This window comes from Hydra viridissima, unplaced genomic scaffold (genome assembly GCF_058129835.1).
Source record: "Hydra viridissima isolate aposymbiotic clone 2 unplaced genomic scaffold, HvirCarnegie_v1 scaffold_4, whole genome shotgun sequence".
NCBI lineage: Eukaryota > Metazoa > Cnidaria > Hydrozoa > Anthoathecata > Hydridae > Hydra > Hydra viridissima.
In genome coordinates, this window is record NW_028324303.1 from 19002430 (window position 1) to 19029375 (window position 26946).

The 26946-nt window shown below is 32.6% G+C and overlaps 4 protein-coding genes and 1 pseudogene across 7 annotated transcripts; 3 read left to right on the plus strand and 2 right to left on the minus strand.

Annotated features, from left to right (window-relative positions):
* Positions 1-1502: 1502 nt before the first annotated feature.
* LOC149890323 (uncharacterized) lies at positions 1503-6489 on the minus strand. Of its 2 annotated transcripts, none has more exons than XM_090084398.1 (9): positions 6267-6489; positions 5703-5792; positions 5182-5520; positions 4228-4314; positions 3895-3963; positions 3630-3731; positions 2847-2936; positions 2685-2750; positions 1503-2599 (listed from the first exon to the last, which is right to left on the minus strand). In XM_090084398.1, exons 1-9 carry the CDS (start codon positions 6415-6417, stop codon positions 1719-1721), a joined length of 1875 nt encoding a protein of 624 aa, XP_089940524.1. In that variant the 5' UTR covers positions 6418-6489; the 3' UTR covers positions 1503-1718. The 2 variants fall into 2 exon arrangements, with proteins under 2 accessions (XP_089940524.1, XP_089940522.1); XM_090084396.1 differs by having other exon boundaries at positions 1503-2602.
* A 7251-nt stretch (positions 6490-13740) lies between these two features.
* On the plus strand, positions 13741-23823 carry LOC149890324 (uncharacterized). 3 transcript variants are annotated; one of them, XM_090084400.1, is made up of 8 exons: positions 13741-13816; positions 16960-17221; positions 17510-17621; positions 17868-17951; positions 18217-18443; positions 18600-18817; positions 19449-19608; positions 23655-23823. In XM_090084400.1, exons 2-8 carry the CDS (start codon positions 16990-16992, stop codon positions 23810-23812), a joined length of 1191 nt encoding a protein of 396 aa, XP_089940526.1. In that variant the 5' UTR covers positions 13741-13816; positions 16960-16989; the 3' UTR covers positions 23813-23823. The 3 variants fall into 3 exon arrangements, with proteins under 3 accessions (XP_089940526.1, XP_089940527.1, XP_089940525.1); XM_090084399.1 differs by lacking the exon at positions 13741-13816 and having other exon boundaries at positions 16827-17221; XM_090084401.1 differs by lacking the exons at positions 13741-13816; positions 19449-19608 and having other exon boundaries at positions 15330-17221.
* On the plus strand, positions 14526-14936 carry LOC149890325 (uncharacterized). Its single transcript, XM_090084403.1, has one exon. It carries the CDS (start codon positions 14526-14528, stop codon positions 14934-14936), a length of 411 nt encoding a protein of 136 aa, XP_089940529.1.
* LOC149890326 (uncharacterized) lies at positions 15348-16714 on the plus strand. The gene has a single exon (XM_090084395.1). The coding sequence runs from the start codon at positions 15348-15350 to the stop codon at positions 16656-16658; it is 1311 nt and encodes a 436-aa protein (XP_089940521.1). The 3' UTR covers positions 16659-16714.
* On the minus strand, positions 20105-22755 carry LOC145181682 (uncharacterized; annotated as a pseudogene).
* Positions 23824-26946: the final 3123 nt, after the last annotated feature.

Sequence of the window (26946 nt, forward strand, 5' to 3'; positions counted from 1 at the left end):
TTTGACAATCTCTCTCGCTCTCCGTGGGCTCCAAATATTGAGTATTTTAGCTTACTCAATGGTTCGCATTAGATAAACAACTTGAGTAGTTGCAAGCACATAATATATATTTATAACACAAGAAGTTTAGTACAAAGTCTTAATAAAGTGCTCTAGCATAGTCAAGTATAGATTTAACAAAAAACTTAAGGAAAGCATGGCTAGCACACAATGCATTGCGGGGATACTATAAACCCGCTAGTTTATTATCGGGAAGCCGAACAGGCTTCAACAGTGGTGTTGTTCAGCATCTCATCACTAACAATTTAAAATATTGAAAGGGTGTGTTTTCCAAATCTGGTGTTGGTATCATTCCAGGCTCCTTGAAGTTTACGTCATCTAGGGGTTCAAAGTTCTTACTTCTCCATATGTAAGTAGTTGGTGTAGTATTATTTTTGTTAATAGGTGTCTCATTAGCATTCAACTGGTCTTGATGCTATACATGCTAGTGGCTCATCACCACTTGTTGAAACATAATCATTCTCACTTACTTCTTCAATATTAGTATTGGCTTCGTCATTTCCCAATTCAAACTCATCGTCACTTTCATCACTCTCCCCAAAATCATTTTCTCCGTCAAATTCATAGTTTAAAACATCAGAGACAGTTATCTTTTTACTTTTATTCATCTAAACAAATATACAATAAAACTTTTTTTATATATTTGTTTAAATGAATAAAAATAAAAGTTAGAACTTTTTTAAAAAAGCTTTCATACTTAAACGGCCATTGTATCGAATTTGATACATACAAATGCAAATAGCAAATGTTATGCACATTTGATAACCAAAAAGCATGAAATAGTTTATAAAGTTTTCCTGCACCTGAATTCTAAAAAAAAGAGTAAAAAACAGCACAAAGTTTATAAAACCAATATGAAATGGATATAAAAACAACACTTGGTAAACACCACGTGAACCACTCCTCGCAAATGCTGTTTTCAAATGTTTACTAACTGAAAAAGCTACCTGAATGAAAAGTACTAATTGTACAAAATCGAAAATTCACTTCTCAAATTTGTAACAATGGGTGTTTTCAGATAAAAACAAGCTTCCATATAAAAAATACAGTGGTTTAAAATTTGTGTATGAGATCTGATACCTGGGGTCATTAAGGGTTAAAAAAACCCAGCCGCATTAGAAGTGCTTTGTTAAAAATAATAGCCTTTGTAAATAATAGTATCTGAGATATCGGTCCAAAGATAAGCTTTGGAAAGTTAATACACGCCTATGAGTTCCTCGAAAACTTAAGATTATATTAATTCATTAACTTTGAGACCGACAACAACATACACCGACGCAGGTTAAGAACGGAGGATAAAAATTTAGGATATTTTTTTCATTTTAGGTTAATGTAATGATAATAATTCACAGAAATCTTTGCTTAGCTAATTAATATGCTAGTTGTAAACTAAAGCTATTTAAAATGTATAAACCAGTACAACACACTTAACGCAACAAGCATTTTAAGAAACTCCATTATATTCGTATAAAATTCCTCAACGTTTATTCCATTTTTTAGTTATGTCAGTTCTAAACAAATTAGGTAGAAGCTGGAATAGCCCCAATCCAATCGAACAGAGACCTTCATATGATATGTAATATCAAAGCACCATATATATTCATTATGCGAGCATATCTAGGACTCACGAGTTATGTCTTTATATTTTCACTGACCAATTATTCTGAGTCATCATTAAAAGTTAATTTCGAACCCTCAAACTTTTGAATAGACCCTTTGTTTCCTACAGATGGGGAACCACGGCCTCTACCGCCACCACGTCCTCCTCTTTTTCCACGTCCTCTATCGCTTCCACGACCACCCCCACCAAAACTTTCTTTGGGAGCAGCAAAAACGATGTTAATGTTTCGACCATCCAAGTCTTTTTGATTCATCGCATTTTTGGCTTTGGTAGCGCTTTCAACATCATTATATTCAACGAATGCAAAACCTCTAGACTTTCCTGTTTCACGGTCTTTTACGACACGCGCGTCGGTTGCGTCGGAAAAAGCTGACGCTAGACTGTCATTATCCGTCTGATAAGATAAGTTTTTAACCATCAATAGCTTAGTAGGTGTATCATTGTCAAAATTACCACCACCACCTCTGCCACCGGATCCAAACCCACCTCTGCCACGATCGGATTTACGCCCTCCCCTTGCAGAACCACCCCGACCACTTCCAGGAGTAGTAGGTTTACTATCAGCATTGTCGCAACGAATAGACCTCCCATCTAACTCTGATCCCGTAAGTTCAATACACTTTTCCGCTTCCTCTTTAGAATCAAAATCAGCATAACCAAAACCTTTTGATTGACCATCACGAGATATAATTCGCACACTTGAAGGTTTTAGGCCATTACTTGTAAGAAAAGATTTTAAAGAGGATTCTTCAGTACTGAATGATAAACCACCAATAAAAACGCTAGCAGATTCTTTTGCTTTTTTAGCTGGAGTTTTAGATTTGTTATTGTTATCATCGTCAGCTTTTCGCTTTTTAGAAATGGGAGCAGCTTCAGTCTCCATTTCTTCTTCTGAACTGCTTGATTCATCTTTCTTTGCTACTAAAAACACAAGTATAATACTTCAAACAATAATGCTAAAAACTGTATCAAAAATTTGATGCATAAAGTGATTTAAGGTAACCTTTCTTTGGAACTGATTCTTCTTCATCAGTTGAAGATTCATCAGATTCTGCATTTTGCTTGACAGCTAATTAAAGATAAAATAACTTACTTTAAATACAATTCTAAATCCACTAAACAATTTTCAATGGCTAAAACAACATCTTTCAGAATTTAAAGTGACCTTTTTTGTTAACAGCTTTAGGATTTTCATCTTCTTCAGAACTTGAGTCTTCAGAGCTAGATTCTTTAGCAGCTACCTTTTTGGAAACAGCTAAACAATAAATACTGTTTTTAAAATAAAAGCATAAAAACTCATCTTACATAGATCAAAGAAATGCTGAACACTAACAACCACAGGAACCTTAAAAAAAGGCTTTAGTGATATTCTCTTGTATTTCTTTCATGACTTCAATTTCTGATTTTTAAATTAGGTATTGCAGCTTGGTTATTCAACTTTTTACAATTAATAAAAATTAAAATAGAAATTTCTATATAAAAAATTGTATATTTAGACAAAGTTTTACAAGATTTCAGAAGAAAAATTGCTTTAACTTGTAAACCTATTTTGTTTCAAAAGATTGCAGAGTTGCTATTCAATTAAAACCAATTATAACAATTTTACATTCAAATGTACATCACACCAAAACCCTGACTTTTAAATGTATAACATTTATTATTTTCATCATTGAAATCAAATGACCAAACTGCAATGCCTATTTTAAATTTATGTTTTATAAAAAAAGTTTGACATTCATTATGTTGGCTATTTATAGCTGTTCCTATAATTATTTCTCATCTTGGTTTTTAACCTGTGCTTGAAATTTATTCAAAACTTTGTCCTCATATACTCTTTAATAAGCCACAGTTTTTGTATATTATTAAATAAACGGTAAAATCCCGATAATATAACAAAATTTTGAAAAATCAATATTGCAATCTTTAAAAATATTCTCTAAACAATAACCTTTCTTAACAGGAGCAGCTTTTTGCTTTTCCTCTTCTTCACTAGATTCCTCAGAGCTGGATTCCTTCTTAGCAGGTACCTTCTTTGAAGCAGCTGTAGCTACTAATTGTTGAATTATAAATCTCAGTTTTAAAGCAGTTTTAAAATGAGAGTGAAAAGACAAACTGAGCCAAACATTTTAAAGCTATTTTTAATTTCCATATTATTTTGGAATTTAAACAGCCATAGCAGTAATAAATGTTACAGAATATATTTAAAAGAAAACCTTTTTTAGCAGGAGCAGATTTTGTATCTTCTTCACTTGACTCCTTCTTTGCAGCTTTTTTAGGGACAACTTTAATTAAAACAACTCATTAACTTAACAAAAAAGAAAAGAAAAGAAAAGTTTATGAAACTAGGTCATTGCATAAAACATAACTTCATTTTATTTAAAAAAAAACAAAAAAAAACAAAAAAAAAAAACAAACAAAAAAAAAAAAAAAACAGAAAAGAAAAGTTTCAAGACCCAATTAGGAGTTGAGGTTTTTATTGCAGAGAGTAAGTACTATAAAAAAAAAAAGGTAATAAAATCGAGGAAAAATATTTCATAAAAAGTCACCTTTCTGAGTAGAAACAGGTTTTACTTCTTCATCAGAAGATTCTTCTGAACTAGATTCTTTTTTAACTTGATTTTTTTTAAGAGTAGCTAGACAAAATTAAAAACAATGAAGCTTTAATAACTTTACCAGTCCAATCAAAAAGCAAAATCTCAAACATTTTATATTTCAATAAGTGTCAGTATACAATAAATCAATGTAACTTTGAAGAGAAAGAACAATTAAGGTTATGTCTTGTGAAAACTATTTCATTGAAATTTAAAAAATTGTAAAAGATCTGCAAGCACTTTCTTTCTTTAAACAAAAAAAACAAACAAAAAGAAAAGGAAAGAGAAAAGCTTCATGTATTTATCAATGTCTTTTTAGCTCTTTCTAAAGGAGAAGAGAGAGAGAGAAAAAGAAAAAAAAAGAAAAAAAAAGTTCAACATTGATAAATCCATTAAGTCTGGGTTTAATGTGTTTTTAATATATGAATAACTTATTTTCAGTCAATATAGGGCTACAATATAAAATTTTGCATAAAATTCTTTTAGTTTTAGAATGGTAAAAATAGTAGTTTTAGATTGTTTCTGATCTTTTACCAAAGATAAGCATAACATTCATAGATTTAAACCAGAGTAAAATGACATTTAGATTTAATAACATGATCTTTTTGTAAAACCCTTTATGGAAGTTCTTACTTTTAAAAACATTAAAGTATTAACAATATTAATCAATGTTTGAGATTAATTTATTAGAACTATTTACAAATATTTAACATTTCATTGATACATTAATTCAAATGTCAAATTCTTTTTAGCACTTGCTGAAACCCCTAACCCTACTTTATTGTTTCGCCACTATACTTTCATGTGTTTATGCATATAAAACATATGTACACAATTTATGTTATCTTGAACCCTCTAATTAGAATTTTAACTAAAATTTTCTCATTAACCATTAAATGCACTGCAAACCTTTTTTAACTGCTGCAGGTTTAGCCTCCTCCTCACTGCTTGACTCTTCAGAGCTTGATTCTTTTTTAGTGACTGCTTTGACAGGAGCAACTTTTTTTGCAGCAGCTTTGACAGCTTCTTCTTCACTGGATTCTTCAGAGCTTGAGTCTTTCTTAACTGATGCTTTGACAGGAGCACTTTTTGTTGTTTTTTTTACTTTTTCTTCTTCACTGGATTCTTCAGAACTTGAATCCTTCTTAACTGGTGCTTTGACAGGAGCACTTTTTGTTGTTTTTGGTTTGACTGCTTCTTCATCTTCACTGGATTCTTCAGAACTTGAATCTTTAGCTTTTTTATTAGCTTAAAAAGTTAAAACTAATTGGTAAACTCACAAGATAATTATTCTTTTAAGTAAAAAAGTAATCTTATTTTTAAAAATGTCATTTACAAGTTTCACAAACAAGTTAAAATAAATTTTAGTAAAATATTTATCAACTTTACCAATTATAAAAGCAAACAATTTATAAGAAAATTTAACACACCACCATTTTTTATAGGTGCAGTTTTAGTCTTTAAATTCTCATCGCTTGACTCTTCAGAGCTTGACTCTTTCTTCGCAAGGGCTTTCTTTACTAAAAAATGTTCAAATTATGGGGTATTTTAAATTGATATTTTTCTAACTATGAAATTTATAAAAAGGAGAGAAATTACTACAGCATGCTATTTCAATACACTTATTTATAAAAAGTAATATATAGTTATTAAAATTATACTTCAGCAACCATATTTTTACTAAAAACTAAAATATATTACATGACATTATCATGCAACCTGTAACATTTACATACGTTAATTAACCCTTTCATACACCAATTGTTTTTCCATAACTAACATAACCCATAAAAAATCATCTACTAAGTGACAGCGGTACTATGAATTGTACTATGACTTTTACTACAGCTTTTTTCAACTCTCATTTTTATAGCAATATTATTTTCAATCAGTTAGAATGCACCATTTGAATTGGGGAAGATTAGATTAATTTGTTGTTATAAAACAACCCAGCGCATGAAAGGGTTAATAGAACTGTTCATAATCTATTTTACTTTCTTTTCCTTTTTGGGTCACTTTCCCCTTTTGAACTTGAACATCTTCATCACTGCTACTATCTTCACTGGAGCTTTCTTTGACTGGTATTTTAGATTTTTTAACCTTGACAATTTTCTCAGTGGCAGCTATTGCTTTTGACTTAGCCATGCTTTGTTGCTCTTCTATCGATCACCACGAGGTAAAGGAAAGCGAATTTTCACGTGGAGGCAATAGTTTTACGGCAGTCTTTTGACTCCCTGTATATCTAATAACACGGATCACAGTGGTCCAGGACCATGCTATAAATACAATATATATATATATATATATATATATATATATATATATATATATATATATATATATATATATATATATATATATATATATATATATATATATATATATATATATATATATATATATATATATATATATATATATATATATATTGTATTTTATATATCTTAAAATTAAATTATATATGTTATGCGAAGACAAGATTTAAATTTCCAAGGTCCGTATTTTAAAAAAAGTTTGTCTAAGTAGGTTTTGAAGTTCAAATATTGAATAAAATTAGATTTTTTCAGGCAAAACTTAGTCTACAAACTTTGGTACATGATGACTCTTACCAACGTCACAGATATGCAGACCACTTTGAATATTGTTATGAAATATAGAAGGTGAGCATAAATAATTTAAAATGTAAAAAAATATACAAAAAATACAATTTACCGCTTCTTAAATACTCTTTTAAATAAATTGTTAAAAAATAAAACTGCGATCGACCAGGAAAATATTTACCCAGGTTTGCCCACTTTGTGCTCACGATGTTTTGAAATATTTTTTTTTTTCTAATTTCAATAGTGAAAATTTATTACAGATTTTTGCCTTAAAAGTGACATTTCTTGACCACTGTGCGGAGGTGAACGAGAACTCCGCAGTGGACTAGACTAACTTTGGGTAATGTGGACTAGAAATAAAAACACCTCTTAACTCCAAAGGTTTTAACTATCAAATAACGTAGATAAATAAAATATAAAAGTAATTGGTAGTTAATAATGCAACAATTATAATATTTCTCAAGAAAGTTATAAACTAATAATAGTTATAATTTACAACATTCAGTGTAATTAATTCTCCTAAAATATAATTATAACAATCAATATCATTAATTCTCCTAAAATCTATACCTTTGGGGCGTTCTCGAGATTCGTTGAGAACGTCTGGGAAAAGGGCTAGGTTGTAATTCTGGATGAGTTTCCATTTTAGATTCCGTATCAAGCATGTTTTCTTTATCTGTAGTTAGTGGTTTATTAAATTTTAGGGTATGCTCTGAGTGAATGGTATCCTTTTTGTCAGCAATTTCAGGATTAGGATGAGGGTTTTTTTTTTTATCTCCTCTAACGGTGCTAAATCTCTAATTGCTACAGTTCATTCTCGTCCGTTTGGATATTTAATGTGGGCGTACTGTGGTTCTGCTTCTACTAAATCGGTTTCTTTTACTAGGGGTTCGTATTTGCTAGATTGAAAGTTTTTCTTTACAAATAATTTTGATTGTTCTAGTAACCAGGTTGGCATAGATTTTCCGTTTGTAGATCTTCGTGGAAAATTGCAGAACCTTTCGTGTGGTGCTGCATTTATTGCTGTACAGAGTAATAGACGTATTGAATGTAAGGCATCTTGTGACACAATTTCCTAGTTTTCGAAAGGTGGATTCTTCGATTTGAGAGCAAATGTTATTGATTTCCATATCATTCCAATAAAGCTCACAACTTGCCCCCTTCCTCTGGGATTTTTAGGTGTTATTCTGCTCATTGCAATGTCTCTAGTATGAAGGAGAGTATGTAGCTCCTCTTATATTTGGGAGCTGCCTCTGTCAGAATGAACATAAGCAGGCATGTCAAATAAAGAGAACATGTTCTTAAAACACTTTATTACCGAAGAGGAAGGAATGTCAGGGCAAGCAAAAGCAAATGGGAATCGTAAGTATTCGTCAATAATTGTGTGAGGAAGCTAAATCTAATTAACCAAGATGCTATTCATAACAATCAAAACACCCAAAATCAACCATTAATATTTTAGACGCTATCTAATGAAAATGAAAAGACGCCAACGCCCAAAAACAAAGCAACAAATATAAAAACGAGAAACCCGAAAAGAGTAAGATGGAGTTGGCAAGGGGGGCAAGAGAATTGGCAAGCGAAAGGGAAGAAGTGGAGAGAAGAGGAGAAAGAACCTAAGAGATAGGTTACGAGAAGGCTTTGAGAAAGTTACGAAAATTGTTTAAAGTGGGGAAGACAAGTTATAGTCATAAGGGATATACGGGTGGGCATTTAGGGTAGGGAAATTTATAGTTGGTTACATGATAAACGATAAAAGAAGGAACAGAAGAATTTGTAAGAAACAGTTTTTTTTTATATAGTTTAAAGTGGAGAATATATTATTTGTTAATAACGAAAAAAAGATTTGTTATTCATAAAGAAAATAGGGAAGAAATATATCACGCGCCAAGAAAAGTAAGCGCGCCTTATAGCACAAGTCAGAGTGCTACCATTACACAGAACCAAAGAGGCATCCCTACATCTATACACCCTATCCTCCGTAAATACAAACCCCCATCCCATTCCTCGTAAAGAAATTCCCGTCTACACATTTATATACATTTAAAGAAAATATACTCAAAAAAATACCCGCCTCACAATTGTAAAGATATAACAATTTTTTTGTTGATGTTGGAAGTAGGCCTTTAAAATCTATGTTCAGGCGCTGGAATGGTTGGGTTGCTTTTTTAAGATGAGTACTGGGTGATTTGTGAAATTGAGGTTTCAGTTCGCAGCAGGTAATGCACTGGTTTACGAGACTTTTAATCTCTTCTATGGTGTATGGTAAGTTTCGACTGCTAACAAATGGTTCATTTTTGAGATGTCTGGGTGTCAGGGAGCATGATGAAAGTCTTCTAATTTTACTTTATTGTCACTTATATACCAACAAATTTAGTTTTCATTGTTTGATAATTTTTGAGTCAGTAAAGCAGAGCACGAGGAACGTGTTAAACAATCAGCTGCTTGGTTCTACTTACCAGGTCGTTAATGTCTGTCGTAACTGTAGCAACCAAGTTCAGTACAATATCGTTTTTAATTTTGCCTCGATGGTTCTGATAAAACATATAAAAAACAGCTTGTTGGTCGGTTACTAAAGTAAAATGGCGTTCGGTCAAATAATGTTTCCACTTCCGAAGGGCTTCTACAATCGTGTATGTATCTTTTTCGAAAGCCAGCTTTGTACAATTTTTTTCCCCCATAAATTTATTTCCGTGGCGCAAGTTACAAAGGAATTAAAATTATGAGGCTTGCGCATAAAATAGTTTTTTGATATAAATTTATTTCTGTAGCGGAAAAAAATTTGTAGAAAAAAAGAATTCTTTTTTTATTCATTTGGGAGATAAAGAAGGTAATTTTACTTTAAACCGTGCCTTTAAAATATTCTCATAATATTAACTTTACTAGCTCTAAGCAACCCTTAACACGGTATTATTAGTAAATAAATCAATAACAATTTAACTTATCTAAAATGTCTTATCATATCACCAGATCGACAAAAAGGCTTGTATCACAACCTAGCCAGCACTGGACACGCCTGCCCTGAGAGCCTCAAAACATAAAAGTCTTGCTCAAAAAATAAAACCAATTGGGTTTGGTAGCCCATACATCCATGTTTCAAAAAATAAAAAAATTGAAATCATCTGGCTACGTCCAAGAAAAAAAAACGACTTTGATTTTTTGGATTTTTTTGTTCCTTGCTTTATCGCCCGGAGAGCCTCAAACCACAAAAGACACACTCAAAAATAAGAAATAAATAATAAAACTTATATTACTATTATTGATATGTGTAGTCTATACAAGAGGCTTTAAAAATAAAAAATTAAGCCATCAGTCAATGTGTAGGAAATCATTGTTACTTTGAACTTGTCAGTAATTTTGACCTTTCTTTTAATGGAAAAGATTTCTTTGATTACCATTTTTTCTTTGAATTTGAATCATTTCTAAACTTAAAACATTGTCGCAAAATAAAAAAACTATTCAAGTAGTGTCTATAATTAAACTTTGGCAATGGCTGTTTCAAAATTCTAAATATCATAGGTTTTATTTACTGTGGGTTTTTTTTACAAATTACAATTACACACAGGTTAAACAAATAAATATTTAAAAAGATTTAATCTCATAAATAAATTTTTTAGTCAGTTTAAATAAATCCATAGCTATTTTCTTAGTTGATTTTTTTTTTGTCAAAAACACTTATTCTAAAGTAGCAAGGTTTCAATGTTCATTAAAGATGCAACAGATATATTTTACCTAAATGTGCTTGCTATTGTATTCAACCACACATCTTTCAAGCCAATTTCCATATTGTGGATGTAATTTTGAATGTTTGTATCTTTGCCACTGAACAGAAAAATCGTGATGAAGAGCTTCTAAAGATTGTTCACTGAAAGGACCAAGGGATTTTTTCTTCATTCTAATAAAATCATCAATGTGAAAAAAACGATGTGCACTTTTGGGTCACACTTACAAATCCTAGACTTAAAAAAGATGTCCGAAAATCTTCGATTTTTTATTCATATTCCTTGTCAAGGAAGTTTCCAAAGCAGGTTGTAACAACAGCACTAAATTTTTTGAATGCATCAATGATGGCCAAAACTGATGAATCTAGATTCTCAAAGAGCTAATCTATCACTTCAATATTTTTCAGGAGTTTTTGGCAATCATTGCCAGCAAATTGTCCGCCATGATATGGTTGGATTGTGATATTGAGTCTTTTTGCCCACTCATCTGCTTCTGGCAATTCTTCTTTAAGTGCTTTGAACAAGTGATTTACTATCCCAATAAGCAGATGAAGTTCCATTGGGGGAATTAGTTCGAAAATGAATTTGCTTGAATCAGCTTTTAGAAGCGGTTTATGGACAACATTGTTAAAAAACTTTGCCCTAATAGTGTCACCACCTTTTGAAAGAAAGTCTGTGTAACAATTTTGAAGATCAGACAGCGTCCTGAGCACACCTTTTTCAGCTAAGTTCTTTGCTTCACTATCACAGTATAGGCATGGATGTGAGCTAGAGTGACATTGCAAACCACATAAAATGTTAGCAACTTTCAAGTCGCAAGAAACCACAAAGTCTACATTTTCAGGTTGAACAAGCTCAGTAAAGTTTTTGATGTTGCTGTAACTCTCATGTAGATCCTCTGCAACTGCAATTAGAAATTGCTTTTTAACTCCACTGTCTTTTAGAGCTCGAGAGGTGACAATTTTTTTTGAAGATGGACTGCTTGAATCATCTTCATCATTCATTCTTTAAAGACTTACTGTAAGCTTTAGGAAGCCTCGACCTTCATCAATCCCAACTTTTATGAGATGACCTGCTTGAAGTTGTCTCTTAAGTGAAATTTCTGCTAGAAAGTCAGAGAGATTTTTGCAGTAAACAACTATGTACTCTTTGTGTGGGATTTTTTTGCCTGATGATGCAATTGTATTTTTTGTTAAAAAATTTGCAAGTTGCAACCCTGCTTCATGAAAATTTGCACGATAGTTTGGCTCAAAAAGAGGCGGTTTGGAAACCAAATTTAGTGTTGTTGAAAGTTTTTTGACTCCAATATTAGACATGCCTGTAGCTTGCTGAATTTGCACCAGGTCTTGGGCACTTAACTTATACTTTTCTGCAGTTGTTGATTTTGAACATGATGCTCCTAAAGACAAATTTTAAAAAACCTTGTTATGAAATGTAATCTTAGAACAGACCAAATGGGACCATTAAAAACAGGAAAGATACAAAATTTAAATTACCGAGGGTAACAGGTAATGGACGACCTCCCTCAGTCACTGACAGCCTGATTGTCCCACCTGATGATGATTCTTGACCTTTGATGACCTTTGATAGTTGCAGAGGCTATCTGTTCAAAAACTTCTTTGTTTTCTGTTGAAATTTCTCTAAGGTTTAAGTTCAAAGAAGTAGAGTTGCATTTATGAGGTAAGCCTTTCCCTAGTGATGACAAACAATCTGAACATCTTTTCAGGGGATTTGTGGGATTTGAAGTTGTAGAATTATCCAAAGGATGTTTTTCAGTCAGCTTCAGCTTACCAACTTGGCAAATCAGGCAGTTACAGTGGGTAGTTGACATTGATAGTTTGAAAATTGTAAAGAGCAGGCAGCTTGACAGATACTCCTCTTTCAACCAAGTTGATTTCAACACGTTCCACACATTCCAGTTGGAACTCTAGAGTCCAAAAAGTCAATGTCTGCTGAAAAAATGTTTTTGAACCTCTCAAAGGCTACACCAGAAAATTGTGAATTGCATTTTTTCATACATACAACACACACTGTTTTTCTACACTCTTCGTGAGATTTGGCTGTATTGGGCATTTTGAAAGAGTCCAAGCAAAGTTAAAATTACAAAAAGTACTTGTTTGTGTTTTCATTTGATAAAACACTTATTTTATTGTCAGCAACTAATAAAAAAAATTTATGTTTTTAAAGCTTCCTTATTTCACTTTTAAATGACATAAATATGCAACACTGTAACATTAAGTACTAAGCAATAAAATGGACAAAGCTATTCAAAAAATATGGGCTTAAAAAAACGTTTAAAACACTTGACTTTTAAAAGAAAGCGAATTAGCAGGTAAAGATACCCCTAGGGTTATGCAATTTAAAATGGATTAGCAATAAAAGCAATCTAGTTTCTTTTTGTTTATTTTATACGGTTATTTTTTATCAAATTTTCTTTTTTTCTAGTGATTATCTATCAAATTTTATAGTTATTCATAAACAAGTATCATCTTTTCTTCCTTATAACTTTAGGAAAGGAGCCAATAACATGAAAAAATTCAAAGTCATTTTTTTTTCCTTGGACGTAGGCAGATGATTTAAATTTTTTTATTTTTTAAACATCGATATATGGGCTATCAAACGCAATTAGTTTTACTTTTTGAGCATCACTTTTATGTTTTGAGGCTCTCCGGACAGGTTTGTGGTATCCTTAGTAACAATCACTTTCATCCCAGCAAACCACGACACTCGGGTCCCGCGCCGTATTTGTCTGGGCTGGTGTGGGTTGCCCAGCCTGGGTTCAGTGAGGTTTTTACGTGGGTTTCAATGCGGGACCCGTGTTGATATCCCAAACGATAATGCATTATGACGCAAATAAACAACAACTTCATTTCATTTTTCTTAAACATTTATTAGCGACTGAAAGCAATTTTAAATGTTGTGAATTTAGTTTGTGTACTTATATATAGATTTATTTATATAGGAAATTTTTTATAATACTTTCTATTTTTGTATAAATTATGTACTCACTATAATAATCATTGTATACGAATTAAATTCTTTTTAGAATCTGTCAGATAATCTGATAAAAGATGTTTACAATTTGTAATCGAACATTCGTGTTTCACCAAATATATCTGATTATAATCTGTTGTATGTGTCATCAGATAACCATAATCATCTAATGAAACATGTAACAGATTATCTGATGCAACACAAATGAATAATGTTTGATCAATTCAGGTATGAAACAGAAATGTATATATCATTTCTCTCTCTCTCTCTCTCTCTCTCTCTCTCTCTCTCTCTCTCTCTCTATATATATATATATATATATATATATATATATATATATATATATATATATATATATATATATATATATATATATATATATATATATATATATATATTTATATTTATATATATAAATAGTAGTTAAGACATGTCAATAATGTCTCAATTACTGTAATTTGTCAAACATTTGTAATATGTTGACACTATTGTAAGCCATTACTTAATAAATTCTTTAGAAGTGTTAGTTTCTGTATTTTTATATTTTTAATGGGACTGTTATTATTTTATAGGTTTTTTTGTTTTTAATGTTTTTCAAAAAAAACTGAATTTTTTTGTCTATAATTAGATATTAATTCCAATTTTTTATTTAATAAACATTCTTGGATTTGCTTGTGTCAATATTTTCTTTCAAGCATAGTATACATCTTTTGGAAATATCATTATATGCAGGTGCTGTTTTAAGAATAGACCAGTTCAATATAAAATCATTAATTTCTTAATCTTTCAATTCCTGTATGTATTTTGATAGCATAGTGTGTTTTAAATACTTTTGTTTTTAAAAGAATTGTGGTGTGTTCTTTTGTTTTTTATTTATGCTCTATTTTTTTAAACAGCAGTTCTAATCAGAAAATATTAAGTTAAGTTAATCTTTATAATGGCAACATCTAATGATGATTTCAAGTTGTGTTCAGATAGAACAAAACGAAGAAGAATCAATTCAAAGGTTTCAATAATACTTACAGAGCTATGTATGAAAAATGAGAATTGTGCTAGTATTTTCATGTTAGATAGAACTGTGGATGATATAAGTTTTAGTAAATCAAGAAAAAAATTTGATCAGAATGCAAATGTTCATGAAATGCAAAATGAATCTATAACTATTTTTGATAGGTTAAATTCTCAAAGCGAGTTTTCAGAAAAGTTTTCTGATAGTATTGATAATAAATCTGATGTTGATTTTGATTATAGTAGGGACGATTGGAAAACTGATGAAATTGATGAAAATAAAAAAAGTGATGATGTCAACGATAATTATAACTGCAATGACTGTACACTAAAAAATTAGTTGCGAGATTGGGCAATAACTTACAGTGTATCACACTCAGCTTTAAAAAGTTTATTGCACATATTGAGTCCATTACACTCCAATCTTTCTAATGACTCAAGAACTCTTTTAAGCACTCAGCGAACTGTAGATATTAAGTATATTGCTGGTGGAGAATATTATTACTTTGGGGTGCAGTATTGGTTACTTAATATTTTAAAATTAAATCAGCCTGATTCTATAGTTGACCTTTTGCATATTCATATTAATATTGATGGTATACCACTGTTTAATAGCAATTCAGTTTCACTTTGGCCAATTCTTGGTTCACTGAAAGAGTGTCCATTAAGTGGACCTTTTCCCATTGCAATTTACAGTAGTACGAAAAAACCTACACCTCTTGATGAATATCTGAATGATTTTGTTTCAGGAATGAAGAGTTTAAAGCAACATGGTTTTCTATTTAATGGTAAAACTTACATAGTGAAGATTGATGCTGTAATATGTGATGCACCAGCAAGGGTTTTTATTAAATGTATTAGGCCTCACTCTGCTTATAACTCATGTGAGAGATGCATGCAGCGTGGAAAATGGTGTAACAAAGTAACACTGCCCAATTTAGAAGCACCACCAATTACAGACCTAACCTTTACTGAGCGTCATTATTCTGACCATCATGTAGGTTCTTCACCATTGGAGCAGTTAGGTTGTGGTATGGTTACAGAATTTCCTTTGGAATATATGCATCTTGTGTGTTTAGGTGTGATGCGCAGGCTTTTATTTCAATGGATTCATGGACCACGTGGGGATTGTAAGCTATCTCAGTTACAATTATCTATGATATCTAACAACTTAGCAATTATACGTAAACACATCTCCAGAGAGTTTTCAAGAAAACCACGATCTCTTTTAGAATATAAAAAATGGAAAGCCACTGAATTAAGACAATTTTTATTGTACACTGGGCCTGTTGTCTTAAAAACTATTTTAAAAGACACAATATATCCAAACTTCCTTGATTTGTCTGTTGCCATACGGATATTGCTGAGCCCAAATTTATTGTCAAAAAATATTGCCTATGCTGAACAACTCTTAAAATACTTTGTGTTTTCATTTTCTAAGTTGTATGGTGAAAATCAACTTGTGTATAATATTCACTCTTTAATACATTTGCCCAGTGATGCTAAACATTATGGTGTTCTTGATAATGTATCTGCGTTTCAATATGAAAGTTACCTTGGGAGATTAAAAAAATTAGTTCATAAGCCTCAAAATCCAACTGGTCAAATAGTACGCCGAATTATTGAAGGGCACTGCAACATCAATGACAACACTTCCAATAAGAAAGAGCCAATGTTGAAGAGAACTCATTTAGATGGTCCTATACCTGTTGATTATCGTTCTTATTTTCAGTTCAAACAATACCATGGACCTAGGTATTTTATCTCCACATCCATTGGAGACAATTGCTTTCAGATTGAAAGTAAGTTAGGAATTGTAAAGAATATTTTGCACAATTCTACCGTTGCTGAACCCAATAATGCTTTAGTTGTGTTTGAAGAATTTGAAGATGCTGAACTATTTTTTTCAGATCCAGTTAGTTCAATTTCTCTTTCAATATATTTTGTGACCAAGCTTACTGGAATTAGACAAACTTTTCCTGTTGCTAGTTTGCTGACAAAGTATCTTCTACTTCCATTTAAACAAGGATTTGTGGCTTTACCACAGTTGCATTTATCTTAACTTTTAAAATACTTTTTTCAAGTCAATTTAAAATTTCTATAGTTTAAAAAAGAAAATAATTTATTACTTATACAACTTTAATATTACACTTTCTTTTGGTGGTGCTTTGAGTGATTTTTTTTGTTTAGAATTTATGAATGTACAAGTTGTTACTCCATAGATAAACAAATATTAAAAAAATTTTATTTTGATAAGTTTAGTTGCAATATTAATTTGTAATATTTTTATTTGATTATAAAATATTTAAAGAATGGTGAGTATTATGACTACATGACTATTAATATTGATTACTAAATTTCAGCTGATGCAGTTTTGATTTTGCTATACTAAAATGTATGCAATTGTTGAATATGTTGAGACTAAAGAGATTGATTTTTTGCCAATGAAGTGGATGGTTGATGGAAATAAACAGAATGTTAAAAGTTTAATTAAAGATAAAACTGCATTAAATTTTTACTATCCACCAGTAAAAGCAGCAAGTAAAGTGTCAAATGCCAAAAAAATATGCAGTAACCCAGAAGAACACTGGCTTTTATACAAAGTGCGAATTCTTGGAACTGCAAGTTAGTACTATTTTTGTTTTTAGAGATCCTTCTCTGAAATCCTGTCTTTCTCTCTTAATAAGATTTTTAGAGCTCCTTAAGGGACTCTGGATTAGTCATTAATAAAATGGTTTTGCAATAGTAGAAATGAGAGCACTCTTTTCTCCCATTTCTAAAACATTTAGAGCACTCATGTTTGCAAAGAAAAAATAATTGTTTAGAGCATAACACTTAGCTATTGATGTGTAAAATATTTCACGGACATTGCATGTAATCAATGAAATGTACACAAAATATAATTTGTTCTAGACACTCTTAAAAGCGCAAATGAAAAAACAAAACAGGCTGAAGACACATCTAATGTTGACTATGACACAGATGATTATAATAACTGTAGAAATTTGGAAACACAAAAAATTAGGTTAGAGAATTCCAGTATAATTTGTTTCACTCATGTTCAGAGTTAAAATAAATGTAAATATATATTAATTTTTTAAATTTAATTTTAACTGTAGAAAAATTGTTTTCTGATTTACAGATCATTTTAGAATTTTTCATTCAAATTATTTTTAGCTTGCTGTCTATTGTTTCAATAATAAAATCAATTAATAAAAAATTTTAGTTTAATTTATAATATTTGAAAATAATAATTGTCACTTTTGTTTAGAAAAAGAAAACATTCTTTTGACTATGAAAATGATGTTGCTGATGATGAAATTGAAGAATCTTATCAAGAAAACAGATTGATTACGTAAAAAAATTAAATCTATAAAGTTCTAAATTGTTTATCTAAGATCATGAGACACCAAAAAATTATAAATAAATAAGATAGTATTAATAGAATGGTTTTTGTTATTTTTATCACTTCATATTTTCAGATATGAAGGTTTTTTAATAGATGGCAGGTGTGGTTCTTGGTTCTTTAATAGATGGATTGCCGTAGTAATAGTTTTAAATGTGAATATAGTTGGTAAATCTAGTACATTTATACCTATTTTGTTATCTTGTTGTTTCAGAAATACAAGCATCTCTACGGTTACAAAACCAACACCACCTCAACACTTAAGGGCAATACAATCAAGCTCACGCTCATCTTTGTCTCAAAATGTGTCTGTATTAAAACACCTACCACAATCCAGTACCTCTGATCACCAGTCTAATGTAATACAACCTGATATGTTACCCAGTCATTCAAAAAATATAATGGAAACATCAGCTCAGGTGTTAAATTCAATAAACTCAAGTAAGCTTGTTTTTTAAAGTTGCTGAGTTCCATGATTACTAATTTTAAAAAAAAAAATTGAAGTAATTCAAATTATTGAAATAGTGAGATTATAACTTAGATTTTGAAATTGAGTTTTTGACTGCATTGTATAGAAAATTTTTAAATATGATTTAGCTGTTCTTATGCAGAAGTTATTAACAACTCTTGAAGAAGTAAAAGAAACTCAAAAGACTCATTCTGTAATGTTACAATCTATTATGCGAAAATTAAATACACCTCAGTTGGAAAATGATAATGAGTTGCCAAATGACATTCACTTTCCCCTTTCTAATATCAAAGATATTATTGATTTGGAGGAGCATCTAAAAGATCAATCAATAAAGAGAACACTGGTGAGTATTTTATTTTCCATGTTTAACAATATTATTTTTCATAACTTCATGGTTTATTTTATGTTTTATGAAATAAATAAGTGATGTGTAAACTAAATGTTTTATAATTACAACCTAACCCATGTCCTGGTCATGATGTTAAACTGATCCTATATTGGCCCAGGTGAGGTTCTTTAGCTGTGGTAAGGTACTTAGTTAATTTAGCTGTGGTAAGGTATAAAAGTTTTCCATCTCCTAGGAGATGGAAAGCTTTGAGGTTAAACCCCCAATTTTAATGAGGAGTTTGTAAATCTAGGCTGAAGGGCCACTGTAGTTATGGGGGCCACTCATTTTTTATTAACAGTCTCTCAACTCTTAATTTTGACACACAAGCCTTGTCACAAAATTGCTGCATGGAGAAACAAAATGAGTGTAATTCTTCCTGAGGTGGAGAATGGTGGGATTGAAACGCAAACCTTGTATTTACAAGGTGGATGCTCTACCACTACTCCACCTATACTTAAAAGCCTAATCATATGTGTTACCTCAAAGTCTTCGAAAAATGTTACATTAGCAAATGTAATTGGCTGTAAAAGAGTACATACATAATTCAATCATTTACTAATTTAATTCAACTTAATACTTTTTTCAGACTTGTATTGTATCCAATATTGGTGGAAGCTCATTAAATGATGCCATTAAAAGAATGATGAAATTCATTCTCTCTAATTACCTTGGAAGACTGTGTAATCTTTCTGGGCAATCTCGAAAAGTTTGTTTTTCCAAACTGGAAATATTTGAAGTTGTCTGTGGTATGTTATGCTATTCATTTAATAATCTTGAGACGTGTAATTTAAAAAATGTTTTTTCTGTGAGTTTTGTCTTGTGAAATTTTTTTAATAAAGTTTGTGTATTAATACACAAACTTTATTAAAAAAATTTCATACCAGCAACTGCGGTATGGAAATTTTCAGCACTTAATCTAAACGGTCAAATCAAAACGTGTGTGTGTGTGTGTGTGTGTGTGTGTGTGTGTGTGTGTGTGTGTGTGTGTGTGTGTCTATATATATATATATATATATATATATATATATATATATATATATATATATATATATATATATATATATATATATATATATATATATATATATATATATATATATATATATATATATATATATTAGGGTGGCCCTTATATGATGATAAAAAATTAAATAAGAGCAATGTTAAGTCTGACCATTTTAAATGGTTCCATTTCATACAAAAAAATTATGTGTAAAGTTTCATAAAAAAATATTAATATTTAGAGGTGGCTCAACGCCGTCAAAGTTTTCTCATATACGAATTTTTGATGTCTGTGACAGAATTCAGCACATTTTGCCATCAGTTTCATACAGAAAATTAATTCTAACTACTAAAAACAGTTCTTAATTACAGAGACAAACACAGAAACAATAGAATACACAAAGTTACACATCTTCACTTAGTTGAACTAGTTAATTGTGAAGTAAGGTGGATTTTTTCACATTCGGAAAGTTTGCCCGGTTCTGTTCGATAACCTGCAGAGCATATTGCAGCTGTTCTTCGCTTTTAAATCGGCCAGACTTTGTTGCATCTTGGATCAAGGCAACTCCTCGTTCTGCATGGTCGTTTGTTACTGCCTGGGATTTCACGATTGCCTCTGCAACCTTGAAGTCATCTCTCCTGTTCCATGATTCAGGATCTTCGGCCAGGAATCCATCTGGCATGCCCAGAATAGAAAACAGGTTTCTGCTTCTTTTTGAGACAAAATCAGGAAGCGTCTTTTGTTGTACTGTCGCCAAGTCCACCACGACACGTTTCAAAGGTACTTCTTCTCCTTCCTGTTCTAATGATCTTTTAACAATTTCGCGTTTCGTAGTGAAATCCACTTCTGGATCGAAGAGGCTGAAAAGGATCAAATCTTCTGACAGGTACCAAAGATGGCCCGCAAGCTTGCGTGATGTTGCGGCACCAATATCTTGATCAGGGTAAGCCTGGAGTTGTTGAATAAGTTGTAGATCATTCCTAGCGGCTTTGTAAGCCAGAGGCGCCAAAAACCAGAACGTGATATAAACCTTTGCAAGAAATATGTTCACACGTAGGAGGCCACGAGACTCTCGCAAGGTCAGCTTAAACTGTGATCGAAACAGCCAAACCTTTATACTGTAAATGGCTTTCGCCATCCATCGAGCTTGATGCATTGACCCAGGCGCTCGAAAATTCTTCCAATCTGTAGGCTTTCTTCCTAAAAAGATGAGCATCAGTTTGAGCAGCTCGCGATAGTCATCTCGTGGCTGATGATCTTGCAGCTGCTGTTCACAGAAAACAATGATTACATGTTTGACTTCGGAGAGTTCAGCTGAGGCAACATCATCCGAAAAGGCATCTTCATAACTTTCCTGGTCAAAGGATGACCACTGTGCTTGAAATCGTTTGAAAACGAGTATTTCCGGAGCTTTACTGGGTCCCATACAGACACAAAAAGCAGCAGCCAATACCAGTTCCATGATGTGATGTCAACAACCAAAGTGCAGTAGAGGCCGCCCTAGTAGCTGTTCGAGAAGAACGCAAGCGCCAGACAGCCGACCGGTGTTGGAAGAGGTTGTATCGAAACACATACCATGGACAAAGTTTTCCAGCTCCCATTTTCGGATAGCATCATAGACTGCTTTGGCCTCGTCTTGTCCAGTGCCTAAAAAGTAATTTATAGTAGTCTTTATTAAAGTTTGTCTGACATGATTTCACATTCACATTTCATAATAATAAATGATTTCGAAATTTATAAAAACATTTAACTAAAATAAAAGTAGGCATATATATTATACCATTATATATTATACCATTATGTATTACCTGCAGGAATCTTTGGAATATCCAAAAGCTTTGTCTTCCCCATTGTTGTGACAAGAATGGGCAACCTATCCACCTTCTCTTTTCCAGTCAGATCTTGCATCAGCTTGCCATCCCAGTGTACTGTAAGAGCAGTATTTGGCTTGAAATGTTGAATGATTCCGGAGGCAATTTGCTGTCGGTGTTTCCGACGGAGTCGTTGGATGGTTGATCTATTCAAAGCGAGTGATTCAGCGTCTTGTCGAAGAGCCCTCGAAGCCTCAACGATGACCATCATAGCAGCCCTGTCGCTCATTTTATTTCTATCAAGCATAGATGCCAGCTGTGGTGAAACAACACTTTGGCGTCCTCGCTTTCGTGATGAAGAAGAAGGAGTAACAGTACTTGTGCTTAGAACTGGATCCTCATCTTCAGGTTCAGACTGACTTTCTTCTGAATCAGCGCTGCTGCTCTCCAACACAGCTTTATCTAGCAAGGTGTTTTTATCAAGTTGAGATCGATGTACTCTCTTTTGCAATATCTGCTTTCTCGCATTCTGCTTTTTTTGTTGTTGAAGCAGAACCTTATCGATTCCGCCCATGCAGCCAGGTCGTCCCTTTTTTCTTTGAGATTCCAGAAAGACCTTATCTTCTTGATTCTCAATTAGCTCCATGGCGTCAGCATGTGCAATGTCGAACAGTTCTTCTATTGCGGCTGAAAATGCGGTTTCATTTGTTTGTTGAGTCTCGGTCTTGCGGCTCTTGTTTTTCTTTAGACTTTTCCACTCGAAGAATAATTGCTCAAGCTTTTTGATGGAATCTTGATGATGCCTGGTTGGAATTTTAGCTCGAAACCAGAAATCTTCAACTTTCTCAATAGCGTGGGTTGCAGCCTTTCGAATATCCTCTTTCAAAACATTGTGGAGATGTAGAAAGTGACCAAGAACCTGCTTCCCTGATGGCAATTTACTACCTTCAATTCTTTCAGCAGGGCTAACAAGATAAATTTGTGAACGCAATGCCATCTGAAAATGCCAAACAGATTTATACTAATCATCATAATATTATAACATAATATTAAACTATGCAATTTTTGGCATAAACAAATTACAAAATTTCACATGCCATTGACATGCCATGCAATAATACAAAACGAAATCTACAGTCATACAGACTCCCTCATATAATTATATATATAACATAATATATTTTATAATTAAATTGACATACTAACCTTTGCTGACTGCTAATATCTGTGATTATTGATAACTATTAAATAGAAATTTTATTTTGATTAATTAACAAACAACAGTAGAAGAAGAAATTTATAATACAAGATGGCTACAAAGAACTAGCACAAGATTTATTTAAATATTATATAAGATGCCCAATAGGTGCTAATATTAAATTATATTACATGTTTAGTTTTGTTTACTGAAAAAAATGACTGAAGAAAATTATGAATTAATAAAATTACTGAGGAAAATTATAAATTATTTATTTAGATATATTGAAGAACATTTTTTTATGCGTTATTACCTTTATATTTATTATAATTTTATATTTAATTATTTTTTAGATTAGTACATTATTGAAACATGATATCTAGTTCAAATTATTGATTGAAATATATTTATTCATTTAATATTCAAAATCATTTATTGAAAAGAACCTGACATTTTTTTCGCCGATTTTGGTATTCTCACAAAACTAAAGCTAAGTTGAGCCACCTCTAAATATTGTTCAATCCTGCTCACATTTGGCCTGAATTATTTTTTTATATATTGGAACTCATCTGAGGGGTCAGACAATGATATTTTAAAACTTCAAAAATAAGGGCCACCCTAATATATATATATATATATATATATATATATATATATATATATATATATATATATATATATATATATATATATATATATATATATATATATATATATATATATATATATATATATATATATATATATATAATTCTGTGTAATTCTTCTTTGTGCGTTTAGGTGCAGTTAAAAGAAATGCATTAACGACTAATGCAACCCAAAAGGAGATCGAAGGCGAATTGCGCAGGTGGTTCGCTAACGCCCGAGACCGGGGCCAAGACAGCCGAAAAAAAAAAGTATCTGTAACATCTTCAGATTCTTTATTATCAGAAATATAGTTAGAATTCAATATATATTCGACTATTAATTAAAGTATAAAGTATGCGAGGTTTACTAAGCTTCAAATACATTTGAGGATTGCCATGCGGTGATACTCATGCGTGTGGTCATACAGGTCGTAGATTGGTCCCAAGATGCACAAGTTAAGCTTAACAAACGGTCTCTGTGGGTCACATCCCAAGCAGTTCCCATGCGGGCCCCTTCCAAAAATAATCCCTTGCGGTTCCCGTGCGGGCCCCCTGGACAAAACCTTGTGGGTCCCGACTGGGATTCCCGTGCGGGACCCATACTTTAACTAACGTGGGACCCGTGTGGGTCCCGACTTGTTTGGCTGGCTGGGATTATGCTATATGGTGCAATTATTGTAAAACACTTTTTATGGCTGTATTAGAGTAAAACAGCATTATAAAACAAGTGGATACCCAGTTTCTCAAAATATAAGTTTACTGAAGAAATTTGAATTTCATATATCTATGTACTTTAATAGGCATCAGTCACTCTACAAAACAAAGGGATTGAAAGTTGAAGTATTTTCAAAGATGAATAAAAAAATTCGTTACGCTCTAGTTTTCAGCCCAATGTTTTGTAGAAAGATGGATGCCTATTGGGGCTGAACTATTTCAAACTTTTAATTTGTTACGGTCCATTCTAGAACTTTCTAGATACAACAGAACATTCGAGAATCTTCCATAGAACCCTCTAGATATATAATAACGTTCCAGAATGTTCTGTATCTTTCTAGGAACTTTCTATTTTACTATAAATATTAAGTTTGTGATATTATTGTATTGATATTACTGAATCAAAAATAAAAGCTTTACTGAAATCGAACTTTTCTTTGGATCTGTTAAGAAACATAACAGATTTTTGGCGACGAAGATCTCTCTATTTTCTAAAAACTACTCATGGAAGAAAAACACGGTGCTACTCTGGTAGCAATATTGGCAGAAATGCAGAAGCTGCAAGAAGCTAGTCAACGACAACTAGCCGAACAACAGCGACAAATCAAAGAGCAACAAGACGCCATTGTCAAACTGCTTGAAGCCAATGAATCAAAGGTCACTCAAGATTTTGCTGCTTTTGATTCAACAGCTGAATTATGGGTAGACTATCAGGAAAGATTCGAAACATTCGCTAAAGCTCGGGGCATAACAAGAAATAACAAAGCTGCTTATTTTCTCAGTTGTCAAACTCCAGTCATCTACAAACAGTTGTGCAATCTTGCAAGCCAACAAGAGACTCCTTTGACAATCAACCATCTTTCGTATGATCAAATTGCTCAATTCATGAAAGAACAATACAATCCAACCAAATTTCTTGTTCGTGAAAGATTCAAATTTTGGTCAAGCATTGGTCGAAATCAAGGTGAATCTATTCCACAACTGGTTGCTCGAATTCGACAATTGGCTGCAACATGCGACTTTGCTAACATCACAAATCCACTGGATGAAGCTCTTCGAACACATTTTATCTGCTCTATTAAAAATGAAGCAGTGCTCAAAGCTCTTTTCAAGTGCAAAAATGAAGATCTAACTTTCGCCAAGGCGGTAGAAATAGCAACCGAAACCGAGGAGGCCGCCAAGGTAGCCAAGGAAACTGCCGTTGGTCCCTCAAAGTCTCTGATGTCTCTCCCAATCAATAAGTTGGGGCAACATAAATCGGAATACAAATCCTCAGCTCCTCGACAAAACAAATCTCAGACTGAGTCAACCGCTTGTAGAAGTTGTGGCAAATCGACCCATGAACGCAAAAATTGCCGTTTCAAGGACGCCGAATGTAATTTTTGTGGTAAAAATGGTCACATTGAAGCAGTTTGTTTCAAGAAAAAAGCTGAATCCCGAAAGACGGTCAAGCCTATATTCATTTATGGACAGACTAAAGCACTTCGCCAAGTCAACCAAATCAATGTTGATGATGAAATTACACAAAATCTCCAAATCAATGGGCATTCGATAAGATTCGAACTCGATACTGGAGCTCCAGCCAATTTCATCACCCATACTTTATGGCAAAGTTTGGGTAAACCACATCTTCAATCGTCGGATTTACAATTCGAGTCAGCAAGCAAGCATCAACTTCCGATACTAGGGAAAGTTGAATTATCAGTTAAAGCTCCAACAACCTGTTGCAAGATCTGGTTCCACGTAACTTCTGTTCCTGGACTAAATCTTATTGGCCGATCGGGTATTCGACTACTTAATCTTTCAGTTGATGAAAAGATTAAGAAATCATCCAAGAGTACTGTTGCTAAGGTCTTTGAGCATCTCAAACCTGACACAGATCTCCAACGAAGGTGCAGAATTCTATGTTCTGAGTTTCCAGACCTGTTTAAACCAGAATTGGGTTGTTTGAAAGACTTTGAACTTGAAATAAAATTCAAGCCTGACTACAAGCCTATCTTCTGCCGTCCAAGACCTGTACCTTTCGCTATTCAAGAAGATCTGGTTGACGCTTACGAAGCTGGTATCAAGCATGGTGTTTGGAAACGTACTCAATTCAACGACGAAGGTACACCTGTGGTTCCTATTCAAAAGACCGCGCTTCCGGGATAAACAAAATGAAAGATTCGAATTTGTGGCGACTATTCAGTCTCCATTAATCCTCAGCTAGAACCTCATCGCTACCCAATGCCGTTGCCAGAAGACCTGTTGCGTAAACTGCGTGGCGGTTATGGATACACAAAAATTGACCTGGCTGACGCTTATAATCAAATTCGTTTGGGTCCAATTTCTCAGAGACGACTGGCTCTTAGTACACATACTGGTGTACTTCTTCAGCTACGTCTTCCATTTGGAATCACTTCAGCACCGGGGTACTTTCAAGAGACAATGGATAAATTAACAAGTGATCTACCTGGTGTAGCTGTCTATCTCGATGATATTCTCGTCAGTGGCAACAACGCAGCCGATCACATTTCCAACTTGCGTGGTCTTCTACAACGACTAAGCAAAAACGGACTACGCTGTCGTCTAGAAAAATGTATTTTCGCTAGTCCTTCGATCAAATATCTTGGTCATATAATATCTTCGGAAGGTATTGCTAAAGGTAACAAAGTTGATGCTGTTTTGGCTATGCCAGTTCCTAAGGACGTTAATACGCTGCGATCTTTTCTTGGTCAAGTACAGTTTTACGG

What these genes read in the sequence shown, in the direction of transcription:
- LOC149890324 (XM_090084400.1), top strand. Translation starts at nt 16,990, where the DNA reads ATGTATGCAATTGTTGAATATGTTGAGACTAAAGAGATTGATTTTTTG. An exon ending in TTGGAAACACAAAAAATTAG is followed by an intron (nt 17,622 to 17,867) that starts GTTAGAGAATTC and finishes ACTTTTGTTTAG; the next exon opens with AAAAAGAAAACATTCTTTTG. An exon ending in GTTAAATTCAATAAACTCAA is followed by an intron (nt 18,444 to 18,599) that starts GTAAGCTTGTTT and finishes AATATGATTTAG; the next exon opens with CTGTTCTTATGCAGAAGTTA.
- LOC149890326 (XM_090084395.1), top strand. Translation starts at nt 15,348, where the DNA reads ATGAAGAGTTTAAAGCAACATGGTTTTCTATTTAATGGTAAAACTTAC.
- LOC149890325 (XM_090084403.1), top strand. Translation starts at nt 14,526, where the DNA reads ATGGCAACATCTAATGATGATTTCAAGTTGTGTTCAGATAGAACAAAA.
- LOC149890323 (XM_090084396.1), bottom strand. Translation starts at nt 6,417, where the DNA reads ATGGCTAAGTCAAAAGCAATAGCTGCCACTGAGAAAATTGTCAAGGTT. An exon ending in TGCACCTATAAAAAATGGTG is followed by an intron (nt 5,521 to 5,702) that starts GTGTGTTAAATT and finishes TAACTTTTTAAG; the next exon opens with CTAATAAAAAAGCTAAAGAT. An exon ending in ACCTGTTTCTACTCAGAAAG is followed by an intron (nt 3,964 to 4,227) that starts GTGACTTTTTAT and finishes TTTTAATTAAAG; the next exon opens with TTGTCCCTAAAAAAGCTGCA.